This window comes from Acinonyx jubatus, chromosome F2 (genome assembly GCF_027475565.1).
Source record: "Acinonyx jubatus isolate Ajub_Pintada_27869175 chromosome F2, VMU_Ajub_asm_v1.0, whole genome shotgun sequence".
Lineage (NCBI taxonomy): Eukaryota > Metazoa > Chordata > Mammalia > Carnivora > Felidae > Acinonyx > Acinonyx jubatus.
The window spans coordinates 19,132,711-19,157,226 of NC_069394.1; the positions used below are offsets into that span (position 1 = coordinate 19,132,711).

At 39.5% G+C, this 24,516-nt stretch overlaps 2 protein-coding genes across 5 annotated transcripts in view; one reads left to right on the plus strand and one right to left on the minus strand.

Moving 5' to 3' along the window:
- Positions 1–9,342, plus strand: part of SNTB1 (syntrophin beta 1) — a 237,994-nt gene extending 228,652 nt beyond the window's left edge. For both annotated transcript variants that reach the window (XM_027063978.2, XM_053208329.1), the window contains exons 7-8: positions 4,824–5,014; positions 7,481–9,342. In XM_027063978.2, coding sequence (XP_026919779.1) covers positions 4,824–5,014; positions 7,481–7,573 — 284 coding nt within the window. In that variant the 3' untranslated portion in view covers positions 7,574–9,342. The remainder of the gene's footprint in view (positions 1–4,823; positions 5,015–7,480) is intronic.
- Positions 9,343–17,989: 8,647 nt separating this feature from the next.
- The window catches only part of MTBP (MDM2 binding protein), a 78,882-nt gene continuing 72,355 nt past the window's right edge, over positions 17,990–24,516 (minus strand). Inside the window, exons 18-21 of one of the 3 annotated variants that reach the window (XM_027063979.2) lie at positions 23,445–23,694; positions 22,766–22,879; positions 19,530–19,595; positions 17,990–18,975 (exon numbers count right to left, since the gene is read on the minus strand). In XM_027063979.2, coding sequence (XP_026919780.1) covers positions 18,937–18,975; positions 19,530–19,595; positions 22,766–22,879; positions 23,445–23,694 — 469 coding nt within the window. In that variant the 3' untranslated portion in view covers positions 17,990–18,936. Of the gene's footprint in view, positions 18,976–19,529; positions 19,596–22,765; positions 22,880–23,444; positions 23,695–24,516 lie in introns of those variants that run through there. The other 2 variants (XM_015075829.3, XM_027063980.2) reach the window with 2 other exon arrangements.

The window sequence follows — 24,516 nt, forward strand, 5'->3', positions numbered from 1 at the left end:
TGATGCAGGGCTCGAACTCACAAACCGCGAAATCATGATCTAAGCTGAAACTCAAGAGTCGGATGCTTAACCGACTGAGCTACCCAGGCACCCCTCAGTGTTTTTCATACTATGAGAAACAACCCTACTAGGGGTCCAGAAATCAATGAATTGAGGCGAGACCAACATTTAAAAAATTAAATGGAATAGGAAAATCAGTGTAAATATTGTTTAGGTTTGTAGAACTTTTGATTCCGGGGTGTGTGTATGACTAGGGTCATAATATGTTGCCTCACCTTGTCTAATGCACACAATTCCCTTGCCAACCTGATTTTACAAATCTGGAAGCAAATCCTTAAGAAAGGTTAAGTAATCAGGGCGCCTGGGTGGCTCAGTCGGTTAAGCGTCCGGCTCCAGCTCAGGTCATGATCTCGTGGTCCGTGAGTTCGAGCCCCGCGTCGGGCTCTGTGCTGACAGCTCAGAGCCTGGAGCCTGTTTCGGATTCTGTGTCTCCCTCTCTCTGACCCTCCCCCATTCATGCTCTGTCTCTCTCGGTCTCAAAGATAAAGAAACGTTAAAATAAAAAAATTAAAAAAAAAAAAAGAAAGGTTAAGTAACTTATCCAAGATCACACAACTCATAAATGACAAAACTGTAACACTAGGCTGTGTCATTCTAAAGACTCTTTCTCATTGACTATAGTGTCTACAAGGACATAGATCTCACCGCTATACCACTGCTCCGAAAACAGGCTGCTGTGATCAATAATTTTCATGCCACTCTCCAAATCAGATGGATAGATAGGTGACCGATAGACGATTGACAGATAGCTAGATGATAGATAGAAATGCATGCACATATAAATATACAGATATAGATAATCTAATTTTTTACTGGGCAAAGATAAAATTAGAGACTAGGAAGTAATAGGAATCTAAAGTCACATGAATGAACAAAGTACGTGCTGTAAAATCTTGTACATTTGCTAAGGTGGATTCCATACTAGCCCAGTGATTTTCAGCAGCCAGCACAATGTACAGTTAACAGTGTCCATAATGCTGTTGTTCCTGATTCTGAGATGTAAGGCAGACTGTTTCTAGCTCTGAGATCTAAGATCAACCTCTCTTCCAGGTGTCCTGCGGTCACTCATAAAGAGGGCATGTGTGACAGAGTGGCTAGTATCCTCAACAACAGTCTTCCAGGAAATCCAACGTTGAGTCCCATAAGGCTGCTTCTCCGTTCACCCCTTTCTATCATGTTTTCCTGCCTGTTCCTTCATTTCTCTGTGTCTCTGAGCATCCAGTATAAGGTGGTAGCCACAGTGTGGGATTTAAGTCAGAAAGGCCTGGATTCAAATTCCAGTCCTGTTTCTTTCCTAATCTCTTACTCTTACTTGCCTTGCTTGTTTCCATTATCCATAAAAAGAGAAAATAACGGTACCTACCTCATAGGATTGTTGTCGAGAATTATGAGAAATAATCCATGTAAAGCTCCTAGAACAGTGCTTGACACATAGTAAGTGCTCACTCAGAGTTATTAGTCATTACTCTTGTAATGACTTCTCAAGACCTGTGTGGTCCAGTATGCTGGCTTCTGGTCATATGTGGCTATTTAAATATTATTATTATTTTTTTCAACATTTATTTATTTTTGGGACAGAGAGAGACAGAGCATGAACGGGGGGGGGGGGGGCAGAGAGAGAGGGAGGCACAGAATCGGAAACAGGCTCCAGGCTCCGAGCCATCAGCCCAGAGCCTGACGCGGGGCTTGAACTCCCGGACCGCGAGATCGTGACCTGGCTGAAGTCGGACGCTTAACCGACTGCGCCACCCAGACACCCCAATATTATTGAATTAAAATTAAATTACTCCCTCAGTCACACCAGCCACATTTCCAGAGCTCAGTCACTACATGTGCCTAATGGCTACCACGTTGGACAGTGCAGATCTAGAACCTTTCCATCACGGCTGAAAGTCCTACTGTACAGCTTTGCTCTAGGGGAACAGGATTGCCCACAAGACATCCTAGGTACAGCATTTCCAAACTTTAGCCACACTAAAAAGAACAGAAATAAAAGTTTTTGTTGTTGTTGTTTTATTCTCAGAAGCCTGATTGCTGACCTCTGCCCCCAGAGATTCTGAGTCAGCAGCTTGGGGATGGGGCCTGAGAATCTGCACCTAATAAATAGCAGGTGGTGCTGATGCTGCTGGGCCCTGGACCACTTTGGGAGCACTACCGCGCTAGGCAGCAGCTTCCCCCAGGACTCAGGAATATTCTGAAAGATGGGACACACATCTTTCAGATGTGTAGTACGGTTTCTCCACATTTCCTCTACTCATGCAAACATGAAAAAACAGATGTTTTGTAGAATTTCCACTGCAGCAGCACCAACAAAATCCGTGTCTTTTAGTAGTTACCCTGAAACTGATTGGTGCCCCGACTATTTTCCATCATTGTTGGAAACCTTTCTGGAGCGTCGCTGAAACTTTTTTTTATGCTGAATCTGTATGGCAAGAAAAACTAGAGTTTTGGAGCTGAGATTTGGAAAACCTGAAAACTAAACTTAAGTTATATGTGTAAATACCAGAAAGAGCCATGCTCCTTGCAATAAATTCAGGAGTGTTGTAGGAAAGAATGGAGATGGCCAAAGGGATTTGGTTTAGTTTGCATTCCACAGATTTTGTAAAATCTGTCTCTCTCAATAAGTTGAACTCTACTTGGACAGGAAAATAATGAGGCTGGTGGTAGACCAGCCAAAGGAAATAAACAATGAATTGTGTGGATGGAGCTAGCCGGGTGGTGGGAGAGGAGAAATTACGGAAATGATCAAAGGTGCAACCCAGTTACAAATTGAAAGATGCCTGCAGGGAGTAGGGGAACGGGGCTTATGTTTTAATCAGAGCTTCAATTAACTTGATAATGTGTTCGGTTTACCCTGTGTGGATTGAGAACATCTTGAGATAACCAATTCCATTATATGAAGGCCACGGATACCATTTGAGGTCAACTAGAATTGAAAGTAACCACAATCAGTTAATTCGGAATATCTGATGGCATAGCTTTAAAGTTCAAATATAGAGGAAGGAAGAAGAAAAGCATGTTTAAAGCTCATTTGCCCACCTATTTTGCAGGTAATAGAAGTAAAGAGTGTCAAAAACAAGGATTCAAGATGGGAAGCCATAACTACACCCATGCCACTGTCTTTGGTTATCCTAGGACTGTGGAGGTGCTAGAGGCCTACGGACCTTCTGAGAGTATGAGATTTACTGAGGGGCTCTGCCCAGGACTCAGAAATCTATTAGAGATTGTAGTACACCTTTGGGAAATATCAGCTCTTAGTTACAAATTGAAAGATGCCTGTGGGAAGTCAGAAGGAGGGGTATGGGTTTTAAGCAGAGCTTCAATTAAAAGCCGCCTCATTCTGTGAGTCCCCTGTGTCTTCCCCCAAACTCTAAAGGCCCCCTGACCATACAGTCATTACTCTGCCTCTTTGCCAAGGTCCCTCTCCACATCCCTCTATATCCTGACTTCCAGAGAAGGAGAAAGAGACATGTCATGGAGTGGAAAGAACTTGAATTTTGAATTCTAAACCACCTAAGTTGGGACACATTTCACCTGTCTGGGCGTCACTTTTTTTCACCTATAATATTAAGCTAAGGTCCTGCTTCAGAAGTTTGTGGTAAGGTGAAATTCAGTTTGGTTTATAAAGCCAAGCTGAGCTAATGTTGATATAGAGCAATCATAATGCCCATCCTCTTCCTCTTCCCAATCCCCATCCCCAGCCAAGAAAATATCCTGGTTTCCCTAAAGAGCTTTCAGATGTGTATGAACGGCTCAGCCAATTTACTTGCCAGGGTCTGTTAATTGTGGTGTTCTGTGAGGCAAAAAAAATCCAATCTGATACTTAATAACCTTTTTCAGAACTCTTTGATCAGGGGTGTAAACATTCACAAGTCTTCCTAAATAGGAAGTAGGATTCTGAGGCAAGGCTGCATCCCGCTCATAAGCTTAGAGTGCTGGTCACTTTTCCTAAACACAGTGAGGACCACGCACAAAAGCTGGCACCTGTTGTCATCAAGGGATTTTAATTTTGTGCCTTTGGATCACACAGCACCTTGTGAACACTCCCTGGGGCTCCTGAATGCCACACTGGGCAGAGAGGAAACAGCATTCACCACGGAAGATACCACATCTGGTATCTATCCTACTACACAGCTTTTCTAGGACCCAAGATCATCAGATCATCAGAGAAAACATTTAAAACCCTCATTAGTTTAAAAAGTGAGCTTTGTTGGACTTTTTAAAAATTAAAAATGAGGTGGTTTTTAGGCTACTTGCTCTTGACCTCTTAGGTGTGCTAACTTTGGTAATGTCACGGAGGAAAGCTTGTTTCTTTCACCAGCCGGTAGACACATGGCATTGGGGCGTGTGTGTGTGTGTGTGTGTGTGTGTGTGTGTGGTGATGTTGATGATGGCCAATCAGAGGTAGCTTATCCTACATGAAATGTCAGGTTTTTTCCGGCTTTGGACAAGGCAAGTGGCAGGCAAGTATACCTGTCCACGTGTGTGCTATCAGAGGGTCAGAGAAGGGCGAGAGCCCAGATAAAAGTCAGCAAATCCCAGCAAAAGGAATTCTTTCAGCTTCTTTCCCTTGGGTTCATGGGGCAAGTTAAGATACATTATCAAAATCCATCCAAGGAGAATATTTTCATGAGCAGTGATTGATTTTTCAACTTGAGAAATGTGTGGCTGGCCCTGGGATTGAGGAGACTTGTAAGTTAAGTGCCTGGGAAAATGGACCGACCTCGCTACTCACACCGCTGTGTCTCCTGTCTCCCCCTCAGCCTGCACCTACAAAAACCAGGCGTGCTGCCTGACCATACATTACGAGAATGGATTTTCTATTACCACGGAACCACAGGAGGGTGCCTTTCCCAAGACCATCTTACAGTCTCCCTATGAGAAGCTGAAAATGTCTTCAGATGATGGAATCAGGATGCTGTATTTGGATTTTGGAGGCAAAGATGGAGAGATCGTAAGTGTATTTCTGTAGACAGTGCGATTTCATGTTTTGCTGGGCGGCACATCTGTGATGGCTTGCAAACGTAACGCTGACTTATGTTTATTTAGCAATTGACTATTTACAAAGTACCTGCAGGCTCATGTCTTGTTTGATCCTAGAAAAACTATGATTAGATCCAAGTATCTCACAGTTCCTAACTTTTGTCTCATTTTCCACTAGCAAATCAATATTTGAATCAAAGAATCTTTTACAAAGTCAGCATTAAATTCTCATTAAATGGGGTCCCACCAGCTTCAAAATGCACCATTCATTCTTAAAAAGTCTCAAGCGTCTAATCTAACCTGGGCATCCGTGCTGGTGTGGGGGGTGCGGGGGCGTGACATGCGCAATGCCCACCATCCGGGAGGTCTGCAAGGTGCACAGCACAGAGGCAGAGGGTCTGGACGAGGGGCAGAGTAGAAGGGATGGTGGGGAACAAAGAAATGTGGTCAATACCTGCATGGAGAGAGAGCCAGACAAGAGCCCAGAAGTTTCGGGCTAATGGCAAATAATGTCTAACAAAATTAGCAAATTTGTCAGAGTAACTTTTAGACTTAGATCAATGCAAACAGCCAGTGTATTGAAATTCACAATTTGCTGTGATCATTACTGCCTGTTACAACAATAACAGTGTACTTCTTCAGTTCTATGAAAGGGTGGGAATTTGCATGTTCTTTCTAGAAAGCAAGTATAGTTCTTGACATTCTCCGGAAGACATAGGACCTCGTTTAAGCTGTTAGCATAAGGCCTTCATTTCAAAGTCACGAGCACTGCTGTTCTGGGTCCCGAGACACCACCGGCCCCACATAACCCAGCACTTCTCACTGTGGGTATCACCTGTGGCCGTGAGGAATCCAACACCCTATGCCTGGCTGCTCATCTGAACTCACTTTCTGAGAACAGTTTCCAGCCAGTCATTTCCCTAACCTTTAAAATGGATCCACAGGATTTTATAGGATTTGTGTGTTTCAGTCATTAGGTTCAGCCTGAAGCACCAGTTTGGAAATAAGTGACTAGAAAGTCCCTTTCGCTAAGAATACTTGTAGTTCAGTTGCTGCTCTTATCAATCACTCAACTGCGTGCTTTTTCCTAAAGGGGACTGCTCCCTAGCAAAAAAAAAAAAAAGTCTCTTGCTATCCTTGGCTTGAAAAATCAAGGCTATTTTTGCCCATGAGGAAAATCACTTAGGTCTAAATTTCAGCCTTCCTGAAGCCTGTAATTATAACCTGACTCGGGAGATTTAGGAAGGACTGTTTTTGCTGCCAGTCCATTCAGCTGGTGAGTGCAAGTTCACACATAGCTCCCCCAGGTCAAGTCAGCAACCCCAGGAGGCAGGCACCACCCAGCCTTTCCTCTCCTTTTCCAAGGAAGGGAGCAGAGATGTGCTATTGAGATGGAGTTGAGGGTCAAGACACCCATGTTCTGAGTCTGTAACTAACTCACCAGTTGTCTTGGGCAAGTCCTTGTATTTCTTTGGATCTGAGTCTCTCTGTCCATAAAATACAGTGACTAAAGTGGGTAATCTTTAAGATTACTTCCAAAAGTTGCATTCTGACTCTTATGCTCTGGTCATGGGTGGAGACACATGTAGGCACACACGGAGCAGGGGACTTAACAGACATGTGACCCACATGCTTACAATTCAAGAGCACAGGACCCTGGGGACACAGCTGCTTAGCCCTAGGGCTTCTGCATTCCGAATTCTCTTTTTCTGTTATTTATTTTGAGAGAGAGACAGACAGCTCAGGGGAAAGGCAGAGAGAGAGGGAGAGAGAGAGGATCCCAAGCAGGCTCCACACTGTCAGCGCAGAGCCCCATGCGGGGCTCGAACCCATAAACCGTGAGATCACGACTTGAGCCGAAACTAAGAGTCAGACAGATGTTTAACCAAGTGAGCCACCCAGTTGCCCCTGTATGCTGGATTTCACATACAGTATCTTATTTAATACTCTATTTACCCTGTAAATTAGGTAAGACTAAGAAAAATTTCAAGTGACTTGTCCCAGATTGTATATCTAAAAAGTGTTAAAAGGAAAAAAAAAGTGTCAAAACCAGGACTCAAATTTAATCTTCAGATGTGAAATTTAGTGCTCCTCCAAGCTGGACCTAATCCAACATAAATAATATCACTATTGTGATACCAAAAATAAATGGTTTAGACAGTCAAGAAAGGCAACATCAATATGGATGCTACTGGTATATATAAATTTCACAGAACCTATTTCGGAAAAAAAAAAGATATGAGATGTAAAGAATAAGTTCAAAGAGTTAGCTTTTAAATCTCACTGAGGGGGTGGGGGGGGCAAGGATTTACAGCCATAATTGATTCAGTTCCCATTTAAAAGCAGGAAGTGCTCAGATCCATTTGATGTGCAAATCGCTATTCTGTATCAAGCATTGATTGAAAATCTCTCACGCTCTCTTCTTTTTAAATTTCAGCAACTGGACCTTCACTCCTGCCCCAAGCCGATCGTGTTCATCATTCACTCCTTCCTGTCAGCGAAGATCACAAGACTGGGCTTGGTGGCCTGAGCAGGGGGATGGCTTGCCTTGGACAGGAGGGCTGCTGTGGGACGTCAGATCGGCTGCTCGGCGAGCGGGGAGAGGTAGCATAGCAGGTCTGCCGCGGTCAGCTTTAGATCCCCGAGTCCTCAGCTGCCCCAGACTTCTCCATCAGCTTCACCAACTACAAGGGGGTGCCCCAAGAAAATACCGCAAGGAATATCAGGAGAAAAATTGCTTTTTAGAACGGTAGAAGGGTAAAGAGGTGAGGGCGAATGGGAATACATAAGCATAGCTTTGAAATCACGACAATCAAGTACATGAACATTAGAACAGCGTGTGCAGATCTTAATCATACCAGTGTCTAGGCAACTGGTTCACCCAGGTAAGCAAGGGCTGACCAGATGAGAAATGGACACATTGACCTCCCCCACCCCCGATAACAATGATCCCTTGTTTTAGTGTGATTGATTGCCTACTTCTAATTGAGTTGACTTTGCTGGTAAGGAAAGAGAAGTGCTTCAAATTGGAAACCCACCTTTTACTTAAGTATGAAGCAGCTGTAATTTTTTTCTTAATGAATTATCTTTCAGTGATGTACAAGGAGTCTGAAGTATTCTCATTAGCATATGCCGAGCAGGAATTAAATAAAGCGTCAGATACTGATCTGAGCTCTGAGCTGGTGGAATCTGAGCCAAAGTAGACTGTTTATAGTGCAGAGCTTTGCAGAAGAGTCGTGTGCTTGAAAGATGATTCATCTGGAGACTGTACTCACACCAAGGTGTGTTATCTTAGAGCCAAGACGGATAGCTTTACTTATAGAAAGCAAATTATGGATATTTTTTTAAAAGATTGTCATTTGAGATATATATAAACATACGTGTATCTCCTATATATATAACATACATACATATATATAAAACAGCTCACATGAGATTAACTAATTATCCCCATTTCGTGGTTTTCAGTGGAAATACTGAGCAATTTATTGACCCTTGTGCCTGCCTGTGCTCGTATGCATGCATTTTCGAACCAATCATAGAGCAGCGCATATAATTCTGGACGATGATGGGCTTTACGCATACACCCAGAGTGGTAATCAAATCTGTTGACAGCATCCGCAGCTCTTAGGAATTCCAGGGAAATAATATAATGACCTGATATTTTTCTACAAGAATATTTTCAGACAACATAGAGCATATTTCTGATTTAATGCCTTTATTTTTACCTTTCAATACAAATTCAGTAGAAAGACACCAGTATCATTTGATTTTGGAGTCCCTTTCCTCAAACCTTAAAAATTAGCTCTAGAGGTTCCATAAGCATTTGTAACCCTTCTTCCCCCTGTAATGTACATAAAGAAATGTTCTGGATTGGACCTATGCGTTTTTGCAGAACTTTTAGCAAATACCTATGCAAAGAGCTTTTAAAAGTGAAACGGTCTTAAAGGAATGTAATTTTGCCCACCAGATGTTTATTGAGTTACAAAGCTGGTTTTAGATTTGTGTTTCCCAAAGTGTCTGTCATGTAACGCTAGTTCCAAAGGGCGTCAACAGACGTGTTTTGTTGGGGGAGAATAAGAGGTTTGTATGTTAAAGTGTGTTACACACCAAGGTAAGAAACGTTAAACAGATTTCATGATTGTGGGCCCCCTCAAGGGCTTTAATGTATACACTGAGATTCTTCAAGGGGGGACCCGTGTACTATTCAAACATTTCTAGAACTCCTTTCTGTCAGGGCATCTTGTTGAAACTGGTGTTTAAAAAAAACAAAATAAAACAAAACAAAACAAAACAAAAAACACTTTGGAAACAGCTTTAGGACACTGATTTTTCTTTTTTCTTTCTTCTCTTCTTTTCTTTTCTTTCTTTTTGGTTTCTTATTTTAAAATGCTGAGGAGTGAAGTCCCACCCTGAATACTACAGGAAAGCTTTGATGCATTTGTAAATTATACCGAACTCTTTCATGACATATTTTTGAAGTCACTGGAATGTTGTTATACAAGAGAATTATACTTATGCATTGTAAATAACATTGAAATACATACATTAATGCCAATAGTTCAACAATGTAATCTAAGGTGCTCATGACTACATGAAGTATGAGTTAATTGCTCATAATTAAATTGCAAAGATCCTATTATATATTTATAGACAAATTAAAATGATAATTACAAATATTTCTTCATCACATTAAGTTTTAGACTGATTAATATCTGGGTGGGGGTCAACAAACTACATTCTCTGCATTTACAAAAACTTAATTTAAATATTTATATTTTAGAAAATATACATTTGAATAAATTTATGCATTTTCTGAATAAAAATGTGTTATTAGCAAGAAATAGACAATTTTACTAAGAGAATTGTGTATACGGATCATTTTTTTTTCCTTCACAGTTAAAGTGTATCATATCTGAGTGGCTATGATGAATCAATTTCAAGTACTCATTTTTCCTTGTTCTGAATTCAGCAAATTACAATGATTTTATACTGTAGATTTTAATCTCGTCTTGATGTGTGTTATGGATGTTGTGAAAGACACAAAGTCCTATGTCTGGATACAGTCACTGCGTCATTTTGGGGAATTTGTTTTTGTCCAATCTGCTTTGTGCTCAGTCCGTTTCTTATTTGAATCAATGAATTATTAAATTCACATTTGTCCCTTTAAGGGTAAATCAATACAAATGACTGATGTTTTAACTGTACTTACTGAGAAGCTACCCATTTTGCTGGTAGGTGTGGTTAGGTGATCCCTAAGCATCCCAGGGATTTGAAGAAGGCCAACAGGAATATAGAAAGCAATCTCTTTCCTGACTTGAGCTAAGTAGAAGAAAAAAATCATAAACGTCTTAAAAACATCCACGTGGAGGCGTTTAATTCTATCAATTTATGGAATTAAAATGCTGAAAAATGCATTCTCCTACAATTAATGAGCAGGGCCTTTCGGGCCCTTGTTTTACAAATATTAGTCCATCTTGAGGGGAGTGGGCTGGGGTGAGGGGGTAATATTTGAATGTACCTTGAGTTAAAAAAAATGTGCCTATGTTTATAGCACCATGGATATCATGTAAACTTTACATATGAATTAAATAAATATTCACCTCTGAATATGGTGGACTGGTTGGTGGTTTCATGATAGCCACGGACGGAATGTGAAGACACATCCCACTATGCTCTTCCTCCAAGACTGGCCTTGGAAGGTGCTAATGGGTAACGGAGATGCCACTAGAAAGTTTGGTGTGTGGGGATTTTGTGTATGATTTCAGGATGGGTCTTCATCTGGAGCTTAGGGATCTTGGCTCTTATTTTAAACTAAAAATACATGGGATTTGACCTGTATACCAAGCTCCAAATACTCAAATCTTATGTAGTACTGCAACTTGGTTTGTTTTTAATTGCTTATAATGGCTTAGTCTATGGCTGGGAAGTCTTTTTACTATTTGAAAATTTAGTAGTATTGAGATTACATTTAAACTGTAGAATCTCACTTTTGAAGAGAATTTAGAGGTCATCAAGCACATTATTGCCAAAAGTTTATAATTTTAACACCACCACCTTAGTGTATCTTAGGGTATATTTGCTAGAAATATAGCAACATAGTGTATACATATAAAAATGAATACACACCAATTAAATTCTTTAAAAAGTTTGTACCACCTGAAGTCATACCATATACACTACTGGTCCAAGTGCTACATTTTGGGAAACACCAACCGTGCATAATATTCCACTAAACTCAGGTGACTCTTCCTGAACATCGCTTGCAGTGTTCATTCTGCCTGAAATTGGAAGTGTTCAGCTATGGGATGGGGCTCCCGCTCTCCTGAGGCAGGTCATTCCTCTGCTGGATGACTAGAGTTGTTGGAAAGTCCTTTCATTTTTAGAGCCAAAACTTAGGTCCGCCTGACTTTCAGTCATGAATCTGTTATACCCTAGAAAACACTGAAGTCCGATCTCTTTTCCACATGAATGTCCTATATATAGTAAAAAGACAAATCAAGGCTGGGGGGTTGCTAGGCAATATAAAATTATCTGAAAATGGCTTTAAATAGGACACTTAAATGCCTTGTTTTTATCCCTAAAGAATCAATTGGCCAAGATTAAAACTCTCCATAATAACCTAGTGGTGGAGAGTGATGGGAAAACGGGTATTTATAAGCCCATTAGTAGGTGTACATTTGGCAATAATTTGGAAGGCATTTGGCAAAATCTATAAAAATTTTAAAATACACATACCTTTTGATTTTAAGATTTATTCTAGAGATGTAAGTAGACTAACATAGAAGGATCATCTTTGCAGCATGTTTGGAACAAGAAGCTAAAAAGGTCAATGAATAAGCTAAATAAATCTTGGCACACTGATGTATTAGAAGACTGATCTGTCTCTAAGTGCTAACGTGGACAAAATGGCTAAATGCAAGTTCTGCAAAATGTAGATAAAACCACAGATACATAGATATACAGTCCCTCCTTTTTTTTTTTTTTTTTAGTGTTTCTCAGGAAGAGTGGCACCTGCCAGGGCATTTTGGAAATCTGTGCTGGTGTGGTTTTGTCATCACAACGATGCGGGGGTGGGGGATGGGGGGACACAGTATTTACTGAACAAGAACCACGGCTGGTAGACTTCCTGCCAGGTGATGACAGTCCCCACATCCAGTGGAATTGTTTTGTCCTCTGAGATGTTCATGTAGGTGAAAAACATAATTATCTGAGCCTAGACCCTCACTACATTTTACATACAAGAACACTTTTTGACTGGTTCAATATATTCTGAATTTTCTAGGTGTGCAGCTACCATGCACATGGAAGGAAGACTGTGTTTTTGTTTGGCTCAGGGTATTTTATAAAATGTTTTATAAAAACAACTCACCCTTAGCCAAGTGCGTACGTACATGGGACTAGAATCATCAACACAGAACACCTGGCTACTTGGATGTGCCTCATTCACACTGAATGTAGGCAAAAATAGTCGACTACTTTTATCTTTTAGTGGAGTTGTACCCCAGCATCTCCATATTGAAATGCATTATTATCTTACTATCATTATCGTCCTTTTCTAAAACTTCTTTACCTTACAGTTAGGGGATCTCAATCTTTTTTTTTTTTAAGTTTACTTATTTATTTTGAGAGAGAGAGAGGCAGCAGTCAAGAGTGAGAGGGAGCATGCATGCAAGTGGGGGAGGGGCAGAGAGAGAGGGGGAGACAGAGAATCCCAAGCAGGCTCCGCACTGTCAGCGCAGAGCCCAGTGCGAGGCTTGATCTCACAAACCATGAGATCATGACCTGAGCCCAAGTCAGATGCTTAGCCGACGGTGCCACCCAGGCGCCACTAGGGGATATCAACTTTAAAAAAAATCCTGGGGCGCCTGGGCGGCTCCATCGGTTAAGCATCTGACTTCGGCTCAGGTCATGATCTCACAGCTCATGAGGTTCAGTCCCTAGTCGGGTTCCGTGCTGATGGCTCAGAGCCTGGAGTGTGCTTCAGATTTTGGGTCTCCCTTTCCCTCTGCCCCTCCCCTGCTCACACTTGCACTCTCTCTCTCTCTCAAAAATAAACATTAAAAATTTTTTTTTCTTAAACAATCCTGAGTGCATGTAGGTTATGTTACTGCGGTAGACACATCCTATTCATCTCAGATTCCCTCGATGCCATCATTCGGTGGCCTAGACTCTCAGCTGCTTGCTTAACCATAGGCACCACCACAGCCAAGCTAAGGAGATGCATCCTTGAGTTCCCGAGTTTTGTCATCAATTTCAGACTTGGGTGAAAAGCCACACACTGTAGGGGATAAAAACTGGTATCCTGGGGCGCCTGGGCGGCTCAGTCAGTTACGCATCCGACTTCGGCCCATGTCATGATCTTGCAGTTCAAGAGTTTGAGCCCCGCGCCGGGCTCTGTGCTGACAGCTCAGAGGCTGGAGCCTGCTTTGGATTCTGTGTGTGTGTGTCTCTCTCTCTCTCTCTCTCTCTCTCTGCCCCTCCCCTGCTCTCACTCTGTCTCTCTCTCTCAAAAATAAACATTAAAACAATTAAAAACAAAACAAACAAACTGTGTCCTGAGCAGCCACTAATGACCTGAGCAATCCAGAACTGCACAGGATTTAAATCTTTGTGGGGCCAAACAGGAGATAGTAATAGGAAGGAGCCAAGCAGAAAAAGAATCCTCTTCCCTTTTCTTGGGTACATCCCTGTGACAGGGTTTCTCCACACACCTTGTATCCTAAGACAATCCCTGTGACTGAGAAGACACCTGCTAGGGGACTGGATGTGTTTCTTTGGGCCTCATGAAGCAGTGGCCACTGAATAATGTATCACCTGCTTTGCTCTCCTGCTTTCCCCACCTCTTTTCCCTTTTCTTCTTTACTCTCACAGCCCTGGAATTGAACATTCCAAATACGGCATCAGCATCTAATCATATCATACACAAAAATTAACTCAAAATAGATCACAGACCTAAATATAAGAAATAAAACTATAAAGCAAGAGAAAAGATAACCCACAGAATGGGAGAAAATATCCATAAGTCACGTATCTGATAAGGGGCTAGAATCCAGAATATATAAAGACCTCTTACAACTCAACAATAAAAGGACAAACAAGCCAATTAAAAGTGGTCAAGGGATCTGAGTGGACAGTTCTCCAAAGATCTGTAAATGGGCAACAGGCACATGAAAAAATGCTGAACATCAGTAGTCATCTGGAAAATGCAGATCAGAACTGCAATGAGATACCACCTCATACTTCACATCACTCGTCAAGAAGGCAGATCATTACAAGTGTTGGGAAGGATGTTGAGAATTTGGAACGCTACTACATTATTGGCTGGTGGAAATGCCAGAGGGTACAGCTGCTTTGGAAAACAGTTAAAACAAAAAAGTTAAAATGTGGAGTTACCATATAGTTGAGCAATTCTACTCATAAGCGTATGCCCAAGATAATGGAAAACTTATGTCTATGCAAAAAACTTGCACACAAACGTCCACAGCAGCGTTATTCATGACAGCCAAAACGTGCAACCAGCCCAAATGTCCAATAATTAGTGATAAACAAAACATTTGGCTATAAAAAAGAATGAAATACGGACACGTTACAACATGGGATGAACCCTGAAAACCTCATGCTAAGAAAAAGAAGCCAGACACAAAAAGCCATAAACTGTTATGAGTCAACGTACACAAAATGTCCAGAAGAGGCAAATCCATAGAGACAGAAAGTAGATTACTGTTTGCCAGGGGCTGGGAGGAGGGAGAATACAAAATGACTGCTTATAGATAATGGTGTTTCTGTTTGGGGTGATGGAAATGTTCTGGAATTAGGTAGTGGTGCTGACTGCACAACTTTGTGAATGTACTAAACCCACTGTATTATACACTTTACAGGGTGACTTTTATGATATGTGAATTATGTCTCAAAAATATATGTTGTGGGCGTGGTTTATCAAGTTCTCGTCTAGTCCATTAGATGGTGGTCACGTTCACCATTCTCTTCAGGACAGGTCTCTCCTCACTTTCGTGTCTGAGTCCCTGGGGGACAACACCCTTAAGATTCTTAAAAACCCTTTTGTCTAGCTGACAGGGTCTACTTTTAAATCATTCGCCCTAAATATTTCTAAGGTCTTAATAAAGGATCATATAACCACACCTTAGGTTTGATCTTTTTCCTTGGAGAATCTTTTGCCATTGGAAGTAACTGGAAGTGAGAAACCATTTCACTTCTCTGACTCACAATGTCCTAAGACTTCAGTATCTCCTCGAAATGCTGGAAAACCACACAGTTCCTCCTTTGGCTCATCTATCTTTTCCTGCATCTTACCAGATGCAGCTAAATTAACAAATGGCCTAATGACACTTTTTTTTTTTTTTTTAACATTCTGCCTAGAAATAACCCAAATACTCCGTGAGCGCATCAGACACAACTCTTTTCCAGGTTCTGCAGGCAACAGTTTTGCCAAATGTACCATCTCTACATAACACAGTGGCTGTGTTAACACTGGTCGGGCCCTGTGGCTCCCTCTTTCCCTCATACAGGGGCCTTGTCATTTGTCATTTTAAAGAGGGCGAGCTTTCAGCATTCTTCCCAGCATGGGTAAATAACTCCCCAGAACAGCTGACATCTTAAGCTCAGTCCCTGCACTCTTGCCCATATACCTTTGAAGGGCCCTGTCATGCTTACCATATACAAAGGCAGAGCACCTGCTCGGCTGGGTTCCTCCCAGGGAGCTTAGCTCCAAAGTGTGTGCATCTGTACTTCAGCTCTGCCACCTCTCCTTCCGTGAGTGGTGGTTTACACGAAGTGCTATTTGCCAGAAGTTCCTTGCTCGATGCCCTTGGAGGAGCAGACGCTGACCTGAGGTTTCTGGGCCTTTTAGGTCTCTCCTTTGTGCCTGCTTTTATCTTTAACCACTTTTTACTTGAGAATCCAGCCTCGAGGTAGACAACGTGGAATGAGCTTTGGAATCCCAGTAAGGCATCTAAAAATTTAGGAACCAATTTCTTTGACCAGTTGAATTGACTGAAAGAGTTCTCCAAGTCATAATTATTGGTTCACTTTGGAGATATAACTTCAACAAAACAAAACCTACGAAACACATGGAGTTACTGTGTTCCCTTGGCAAGGATATATCTGGTCTCCCCTCCCTCTCCCCGCACAGCCTGACCTAACCCCACCACCCAGTCACCTCCCAAGGCTCACTGGCCTCATGCGGCAAACAAGGGATGCAGCAAAGGTGCAGTGTTTTTGGAAACTGTATTTGATGACTCTTTCTGGGGCAAACAAGGTTGGGTATCAGTTTCATATAGTTCAACTGAATACAACAGAGAATGTACAAATTTAATCAAGCAGATTGGATCTGGGCTTTCTCTATCAACTATCTGGGAATATGAACACAGTGGAGACTTTGATAGGACAATGGGCTTTTAGAAGGAAATCAAGACAGAGTGATTTGCCTAAGTATCTAGGTGAACACTCTAGTACCCATGTTACGCAGCATGCAACAATTCCAAGTATACGGCTTGATGAGTTTTGAGAAATGTGCAGCCAGTATACCTACCATCACAACCATGACATAGAACATTTATATTACCACAAAGTTTCCTCGTGTCACTTTCCGGTCACTCCAACATCTGACCGCAGGAAACCATTTTTGCTTTCTGTGACTCTGTATTTCCTCTTCTAGAATTTCATATTTCTGCCATTTTCTTCTGAGCGCATTTTGAGAGTCATCCATATGTTGCTGCATATTTTTAGTTTGTTCTATTATATTGATAAGTAGTATTTCATTATGTGGATATTTTATTTTATTATTATTTTTGGTGGAGGGAAGGAGGGGCAAAGGGAGAGGGAGAGAGTGAATCTTAAGCAGGCTCCATGCTCAGTGCAGAGCCGGACATGGGGCTCGATCTCACAGTTGTGAGATAATGATCTGAGCTGAAATCAAGAGTCGGATGCTCAACCGACTGAGCCACCCAGGCGCCCCATGGTTATTTTATGATTTGCTTATCCATTCACTTATTGATGGACATCTTGGTTGTTTCTAGTTTGGTGCTACTAAGCATTAAGTGGCTATGAGTATTTAGTACAATTTTTTGCACGACAGGCTTTTATTTACCTTGGGTAAATGCGGGAATGGCTGAGTCATATGCGGAGTGTAAACTGAATTTTATAAGAAACTCAAATATTTTCCAAAATGATTATTGCATTTTCCATTCCCAACATCAGTGCAGGAGATTTCCAAATGCTCCATATAGTCACCAAGACATGGTGTCATCAGTTTTAAAGTTTTACACATTCTAGTTGGTGTTTAGAGGCATCTCATTAATTTATATTCTCTTGAGTGAGGACACTGAACATCTTTTCATGTGTTTATTGCCATTCCTATATCTTCTTTTGTAACATTTTGTGGAATGTTTTTTCAACTCCTTGCCTATTAAAAAAAACCCTCTAGGGGCGCCTGGGTGGCGCAGTCGGTTAAGCGTCCGACTTCAGCCAGGTCACGATCTCGCGGTCAGGGAGTTCGAGCCCCGCGTCAGGCTCTGGGCTGATGGCTCAGAGCCTGGAGCCTGTTTCTGATTCTGTGTCTCCCTCTCTCTCTGTCCCTCCCCCGTTCATGCTGTCTCTCTCTGTCCCAAAAATAAATAAATGTTGAAAAAAAAAATTAAAAAAAAAAACCCTCTAGGTTATGTCTTATTAAGCTGTAAGGGTTCTTTGGTTCTTTATATACTGTAAATAATATGCTCACCCTCACTATTTTTAGTCACCAAAAAAGGAAACAGGGACTCTGCTGGTGGGTATGCAAAAACTGATTTCTCAGAAAGGCAATTTGGAAATATTACCATCAGTCTTAAGACTCACAAATTCCACTCCTAAAAAGTTATACAGAGAAAATAATCAGTGATGCATTAGGAAGATTCATTACAGTTTTATTTATAATAGGGAAAAATTGAGCCTATTATGTCTAACAATGGGGACTGGTTAAACAAATTGTGGTTCCTTGATATTACACAGTTTTTAAAATTATATATATATATATATATATATATATATATATATTTCATGATATGTTGTTAAGTGGAAAACAGGCTATTAAATTAATACACAGACACAGATGAACACACATACACACATATACACACATGTATGGCCCCAACTTTTAAAATATTTTAAAAATAATTACATATATATTTTAAAAATATTACCAGTGTTTACCTAGAGATAGTGGGGCAATGTTGGAATTTTTTTTACTCTGTTTTGTATTTTCTGCATTTTCCAGATTTTCTACCATGAGAAAAGATCTTGTTTTCTGGGAGTCTCTACTTAGTCATTTTCACTATATCTTATTTTCACAATTTCTGCCCTTTCTTCATTTCTAATCCCAAATAAACATGAATAGCTCCAACAGCGCTGGCCCCGAGGCAGGGCTAAGGGAAGACAGCTACCTGCGTAAATGTTTTTACCAATATTTTCTAAACCAGGAACTTCGCAATAAAGTATGCTGTTGGGTCACATGAGAAAAGCCACTGGCAATGTCTTACTTGAGATTCAGTCATTTTATCTGGCCTAACAACAAAGACATTTACCAAGAAGAAAAGAAGTAACTTTTTCTATTTATTGAAATAAATAACCAAGAGTAAAGATTTAAAAACATATTTTAAAATATTAACCTTAAAAATTAAAATATAGGGAAACTGTAAAATAAGTATACAATTAAAAAAGCACATTAATTGAGCATCCTCAAAACTATATAAATATTGGATATTTATAAAATTATTTAGAGACAAAACATCTATTCTATGAATAAAGTTTGAAATTTGCTTATAATTTTCAAACTAAAGAAACAAATAGGAAATAACAGCTCTGGCCAATTTATAACTGTCCAAAGAGAAAGATTCTGTGTTATTTCTTGCTTGTCTTTTCTAATACCCATTCAATCACCTAGGAGGAGAAAAAATGTGATTATTGTTTGTTTCTACTGAAAACACAAGGGATAGCAAAAGATAAAGTTCAAACAGTATCACAGAAATTTGAAATTAGAAGTAGCGCATCAAAATCTTAAAACGCATTTTATCTTAAGAGCACATTTTATTTTCTAACTGAAGGAAAGAAAACTGAAGGTAGATTTCGACTGCAGAGTACAGGAATTGTCCTCACTGAACACAATAAAGATTCTGCTCTATTTTTTCACCTTTTTAAAAAAACGTTTTCAAAGGGTCACTGGAAAGAAATTAAACCAAACTCTGAAAACAACTAATCAAAATGGATTAATTTTTCCAGCTCTTTGGATTTAAAAATATTTTTCTTTCTTAACATCATTTCTAGAAACTCTTTTGTTAGTAGAGCAACCTATTAAATACTCCAAAATGCTCTGTTTGCATTAGTCTATTATTATTTTAAAGAGAATTCTTACAGCATATATAACAGCATCGTAGCTACCCTAAAATAAAATAGCAATTTAATTGAATGTAGTTTCTTGGGAATAAGCTATTTACCTGTACAGCATTGTTGTTTGCTGTTTTCTTCATTTCTTCAAATAAACCCCTTGAAGTTTTAAGATCCTAAATATAACAAAATAGAGCATTTCATGATTTGTACATTAAATTACAGAGAACAAGTCATTATTAATCAAATAAACTTGAGATTATCCTAAAACATTGTACAAGTATCAGTGGGACTCAGGAAATATTACAAAAAAAAAAATCAAAGTAAAAGATTATAATTAGCTCTACCCTGAAGTATCAAGATACTTTAACATCTGTAACAACAGGAAAATATATATAAAATATATAAGTGTACTATATATATTATATATTATATATATATATATATATATATATATATATATATATATATATATATATGTCATTCTAACCTCATATTCGCAGCAGCACTGACCAAATCTAAGCTTCATCTTTGACTATGAGTATCCACTAATGCTTTGGTACTCGGGAAATGAATATATAGCATTTGTATTTATTTTTTAGATAAAATCTCTTTTTTCTCTTCTTTTCGTTTATTTCATTCTACAAAAAAGAGGGAATGACTCTTTGTTGACAGGAAAGGAAACTGAAATCTCTTGACTTTAAAAAAATAGGATTATATCAAATTAGATTACAAAGTCAAAAAAAAAAATGTATTTAAAAAAAAAAAAAAAAAAAGCAGTCCTCTGCTGTACCTCTAAGTTATGCTTCCCAGAAGACAGATGGCCACTTTTGGTTCTTTTAGCTGTTTCTCTTATTTATACCTTCAGGTTTCTGAATAATATGCTTATGCTGCTACTTTTTGATTTAGGAATTAGAGACAATGAACACTGTTATGGGTTCAAGTAGTGGGTTCAAGGTGTCTGAATCCTGCCAGCCCCTCCCCTTCCTCTCAATAACTGTTGGGCCACATTTTTTTATTAATAAATAGTGTGTTTGCATTATTATACCTCCGTAAGTACAGTTCAGTCTTGAGCTAAGTATGTATTATAATTATCCTCTCGTGTAGCATTTTGTCTATCCTGTAGTTAAATTACATTTGCTTAGTTTGCCATGTGTGTAATTCTAGGTACCCCCCCCCCCCCCGCCCCGCCAAATGCTACAATAGACTGATTCAACGTACAAACAGCAAAGTTGTTTCAAATACTCAAATACACTGGATAATCTCTCAGTTAAGGTTTTATAAAAATCTGATTTTTATTCTTATTCTTATTTTTTCACCTGGCAATCTTTCTCCCAAAATCTGCTCTGATTTGGTCTAACTGCTCCTTAGGTCAGCTCTTGGTTTTCGACTCATTCCCTTCTTCTGCTAAACTTCATCCTCTTTGCAGATGCTTTGAAGCACCTTCTGCTCCCCTATGTTCATCTGTTGAGTTCCTCAAAGTCCATATATCAGTGAAAGCATATATTTGTCTTCCTCTGACTGACTTATTTCACTTAGCATAATATCCTCTAGTTCCATCCACGTTGTTGCAAATGGCAAGATTTCATTCCTTTTCATTGTCTAGTAGTATTCCATTATATATACACACCCCATCTTCTTTACCCATTCATCAGTCAATGGACATTTGGGTTCTTTACATAATTTAGCTACTGTTGATGGTGCTGCTATAAACATTGGGGTACATGTGCCCCTTCAAATCAGCATTTTTATATCCTTTGGATAAATTCCTAGTAGTGCAACGGCTGGGGTGTAGAGTAGTTCTATTTTTAGTTTTTTGAGGAACCTCCCATTTTCTTATCCTATGTTTCCTGATTTTATCATTTGATTCTAATTTCTGGTAAATTTCTTCATCTCAACTGTTCAGCCTTTCTGTTGGATTGATTTTATCACATTTTTAATTTCAAGAAACTTTCATGTTCTATACAGTTTCTGGAAACAGCATCCTGTTCTAGTTTTACGGATGCAATTATCTTCTCTCTGAGAGAATTTTAGTTTTTATGAAGTTTTCTACAGCTTTCTGCTCCTTACGAGTTCCCTTCATTCCTTTACATTTTGGTATCTCTTTACTGGAAAACCCTCAAAAGTCTGCTAATCCTTGGAGGCCCAATCATATTTAAAAATGAGATATAAAATTATATTGGAAGCTCTGTCTGGAGGCGTTACAAAGTAGAGTTATTAGGAGGCCAGCTGGTTTTTTCCTTGTGGCCTTTAAATCTTTTTTCTCCAGAGACTACTGTCTGCACTGTCACAGAGCTGGGGTGGGGAGAGTACGTGCAGTGTACCGTGAAGTTACCCTTGTGGCAGAAGGACCTGTAGAGCAAGGTTCCCCAGTTCCCTTTGTAGATCTTTATTCAATCCCCTTATCTTCCGCCTGGCACCACGCTCCTTTCTTCCATGATACTCGGTGTCTTCAAACCTTGAGCACCTCGGAGACCTGTTACATGAAGTGGTTTGTTCCTCACTGGTGCTCCACGGGGTGCGGGCTTCTCCATGATACCATGCTTCTGTGGGCTCTGTCTTATTCAACAACGTACTACCCATACTTCTATACTTTTTTTCTCTCTTTGTTTCTTTGTTTTTGTACTTTAATACCATCTTTCTTGAGAGATTTTAAAAAGAAGGCGAATTAAATGCACATGGTCAATCTGTAGTTTTAACCAGGAACTCACGCACAACTCTGATTTGAGTCCGAAACTCTAAAAACTGGAGATAATCCAACAGCATCCAAGTTTTACAGAAGCATCATCTGCGTGGCTGATCTGTCCAATGTCTTACAACTAGCTGACAGTGGATCCAAAATTACGAACAGGGTGTTCTGACACTCATCCCAGTTGCCTTTTTCACTCTATACTAAAATTACTAATTAAACATGTTTTAAAGCTTTAAAGTCAAAGACTTGTTAGGGAGATATTGAGGATACCAGTTAAAATGTAGTTTTCTATATATGAAGACAAAACTCAATATAAAATATTTTGGCTGCAATTTTTTTCTCTTTTTTTTTTTTTTAAAGAGAGAGAGGAGAGGGGCAGAGGGAGAGAGACAGGGTCCTAAGTAGGCTCCAAGCTCAGTGTGGAGCCCAACATGAGGCTCGATCCCACAACCATGAGATCATGACCTGAGCCAAAATCAGGAGTTGGACCCTCAATGGACTGAGCCACCCAGGCACCCACTGGCTCCAGTTTTTCGATCTCCACTTAAAAAAAAAAAAAAAAAAAATCTGGTAACAAGTGATAAGCTAAAATGTACTTTGTCAAATAGGAATATCAGGACCTCAATTTTGCTGTTACGAAAGAAGACACTGTACCTTCAGATAGAACTTGGAGATCTCAAAGAGACGTTGGCTGCATGCAGTGAAACATCCATGAGCTTCAGTAATGCTGTGTTTCTTCAGGGTTTCCGTAACTACCTCTTTCAGTATCTTGAATAGAACATAACATATGACTAATATTTCTTGGAAAAGGTACACATGTATTGCTTCTTTAGATTTGTGTGAATTACACACTCCTGTAACTCTGTGAAAGATAAGTTTATCAAGACAAAACAACTGGGAAAAAAAGAGGTCTGGAATATTTATATGGTCACACATATCATAAGATATCTGTCAGGAATAAATGACTGGAGTATATTAAGAGGAATTCATATCATGAATTCTCAAACAAAATCTGAGTGTAAAGGCTACATACAGTAGAGATGTACATAAGTGTATTTATTTTTTATTATGGAACATTTCAAACACTGAAAAGTAGAACATTTTATAATGAATCCTTATTTCAATATATCAGTTTCAATAAGGATCAATTTGTGGCTAATTTCATTTATACCTCTGCCCACTTATCCATTATCTTTCTTATGTTGGATTATTTTAAAGTACATTACAGATGCCATGTTATTCCATTCATAAAATTTTTAGACATACATTTTAAATGAACTAAGTACAGGAATTTCTTCCATGTAGAACTAAGAGACAGGAAAGAAATCTTTACCCGTGTGTGTTTCTGTGATCTTGATTCCTTAATTTGCCTTGATGTTTTTGATCCATGCACACTTTTTTGACCACAACTGGCTTTTGTAGTGACTTTTGAAGTTTCATTGCTAAGAACTGGAACAGATGGACAGGTCACAGATAATGATCGCTCTGCTCGTGGTTTTCTGGACGTCACTGCATGATGATGAGGATTAGTGCTGCCACTTGTCTGAGAAAGAAGAGAATCTGAACTTTCAGACTTCACAAGTCTATTGTGGAGAAATATATCAAAAACACAAATGAAGTAAATCAACAATGAGGCCCATTTTCTGTCCTAAATGTGACAACTATATCCACTGAAACATAAACCTAAGAAAAGCAAACAAGATTTCTTGCTGCTACTGCCTTAAGTAACTGACAACTATACAGTTGCTCTCTTAGTTCTTCAAATGAGTGACTAAAACATACAAAGCAAGGAACAACAAACGAGAATTTCAGCTAGGAGGAAAAGCAACGAGGAGTATGCTGTTGCCAGCCCTGTCAATTTACAACTTCTCACCTCAATCAGCTCTGGAACTCCAGGTGGGGATATTTGTAAATTTAATAATCAGCATAAGTACTTATGCTTTTCTATAAAGATAATTTTGACAAAGAAACCATAACCTATACTTATTGTACCCATGCAATTACCTGGGCAAAATAAGTGTTAAATACAAATGAAACTAAAATTGGATCATGGTTCCATCTCTCTAAAATGTTTAAATTTCCTTTTACAAGATAGGGTCTCATATCCTTCAATTCCGCTAACCCACAGACCACAGTGTTCTTTCTTTTCCAGAACACATTATCTTATTATTAGTCTCAAGTCAAAATAAAAAACATTGCTACAAAATACAGTATAGGAAATGTTAAACAGATTTGCTTTTTAGGTTTATCATGTGTAAAAAGTACCATGAATTTATAAAGTCCTCATAAAAATTATTTAGTTATTACATGGGCATCTGAGTGGCTCAGTTGGTTAAGCATCTGACTTCAGTTCAGGTCATGATCTCAAGGTTCGTGGGTTCCAGCCCCACATCGTATTCTGTGCT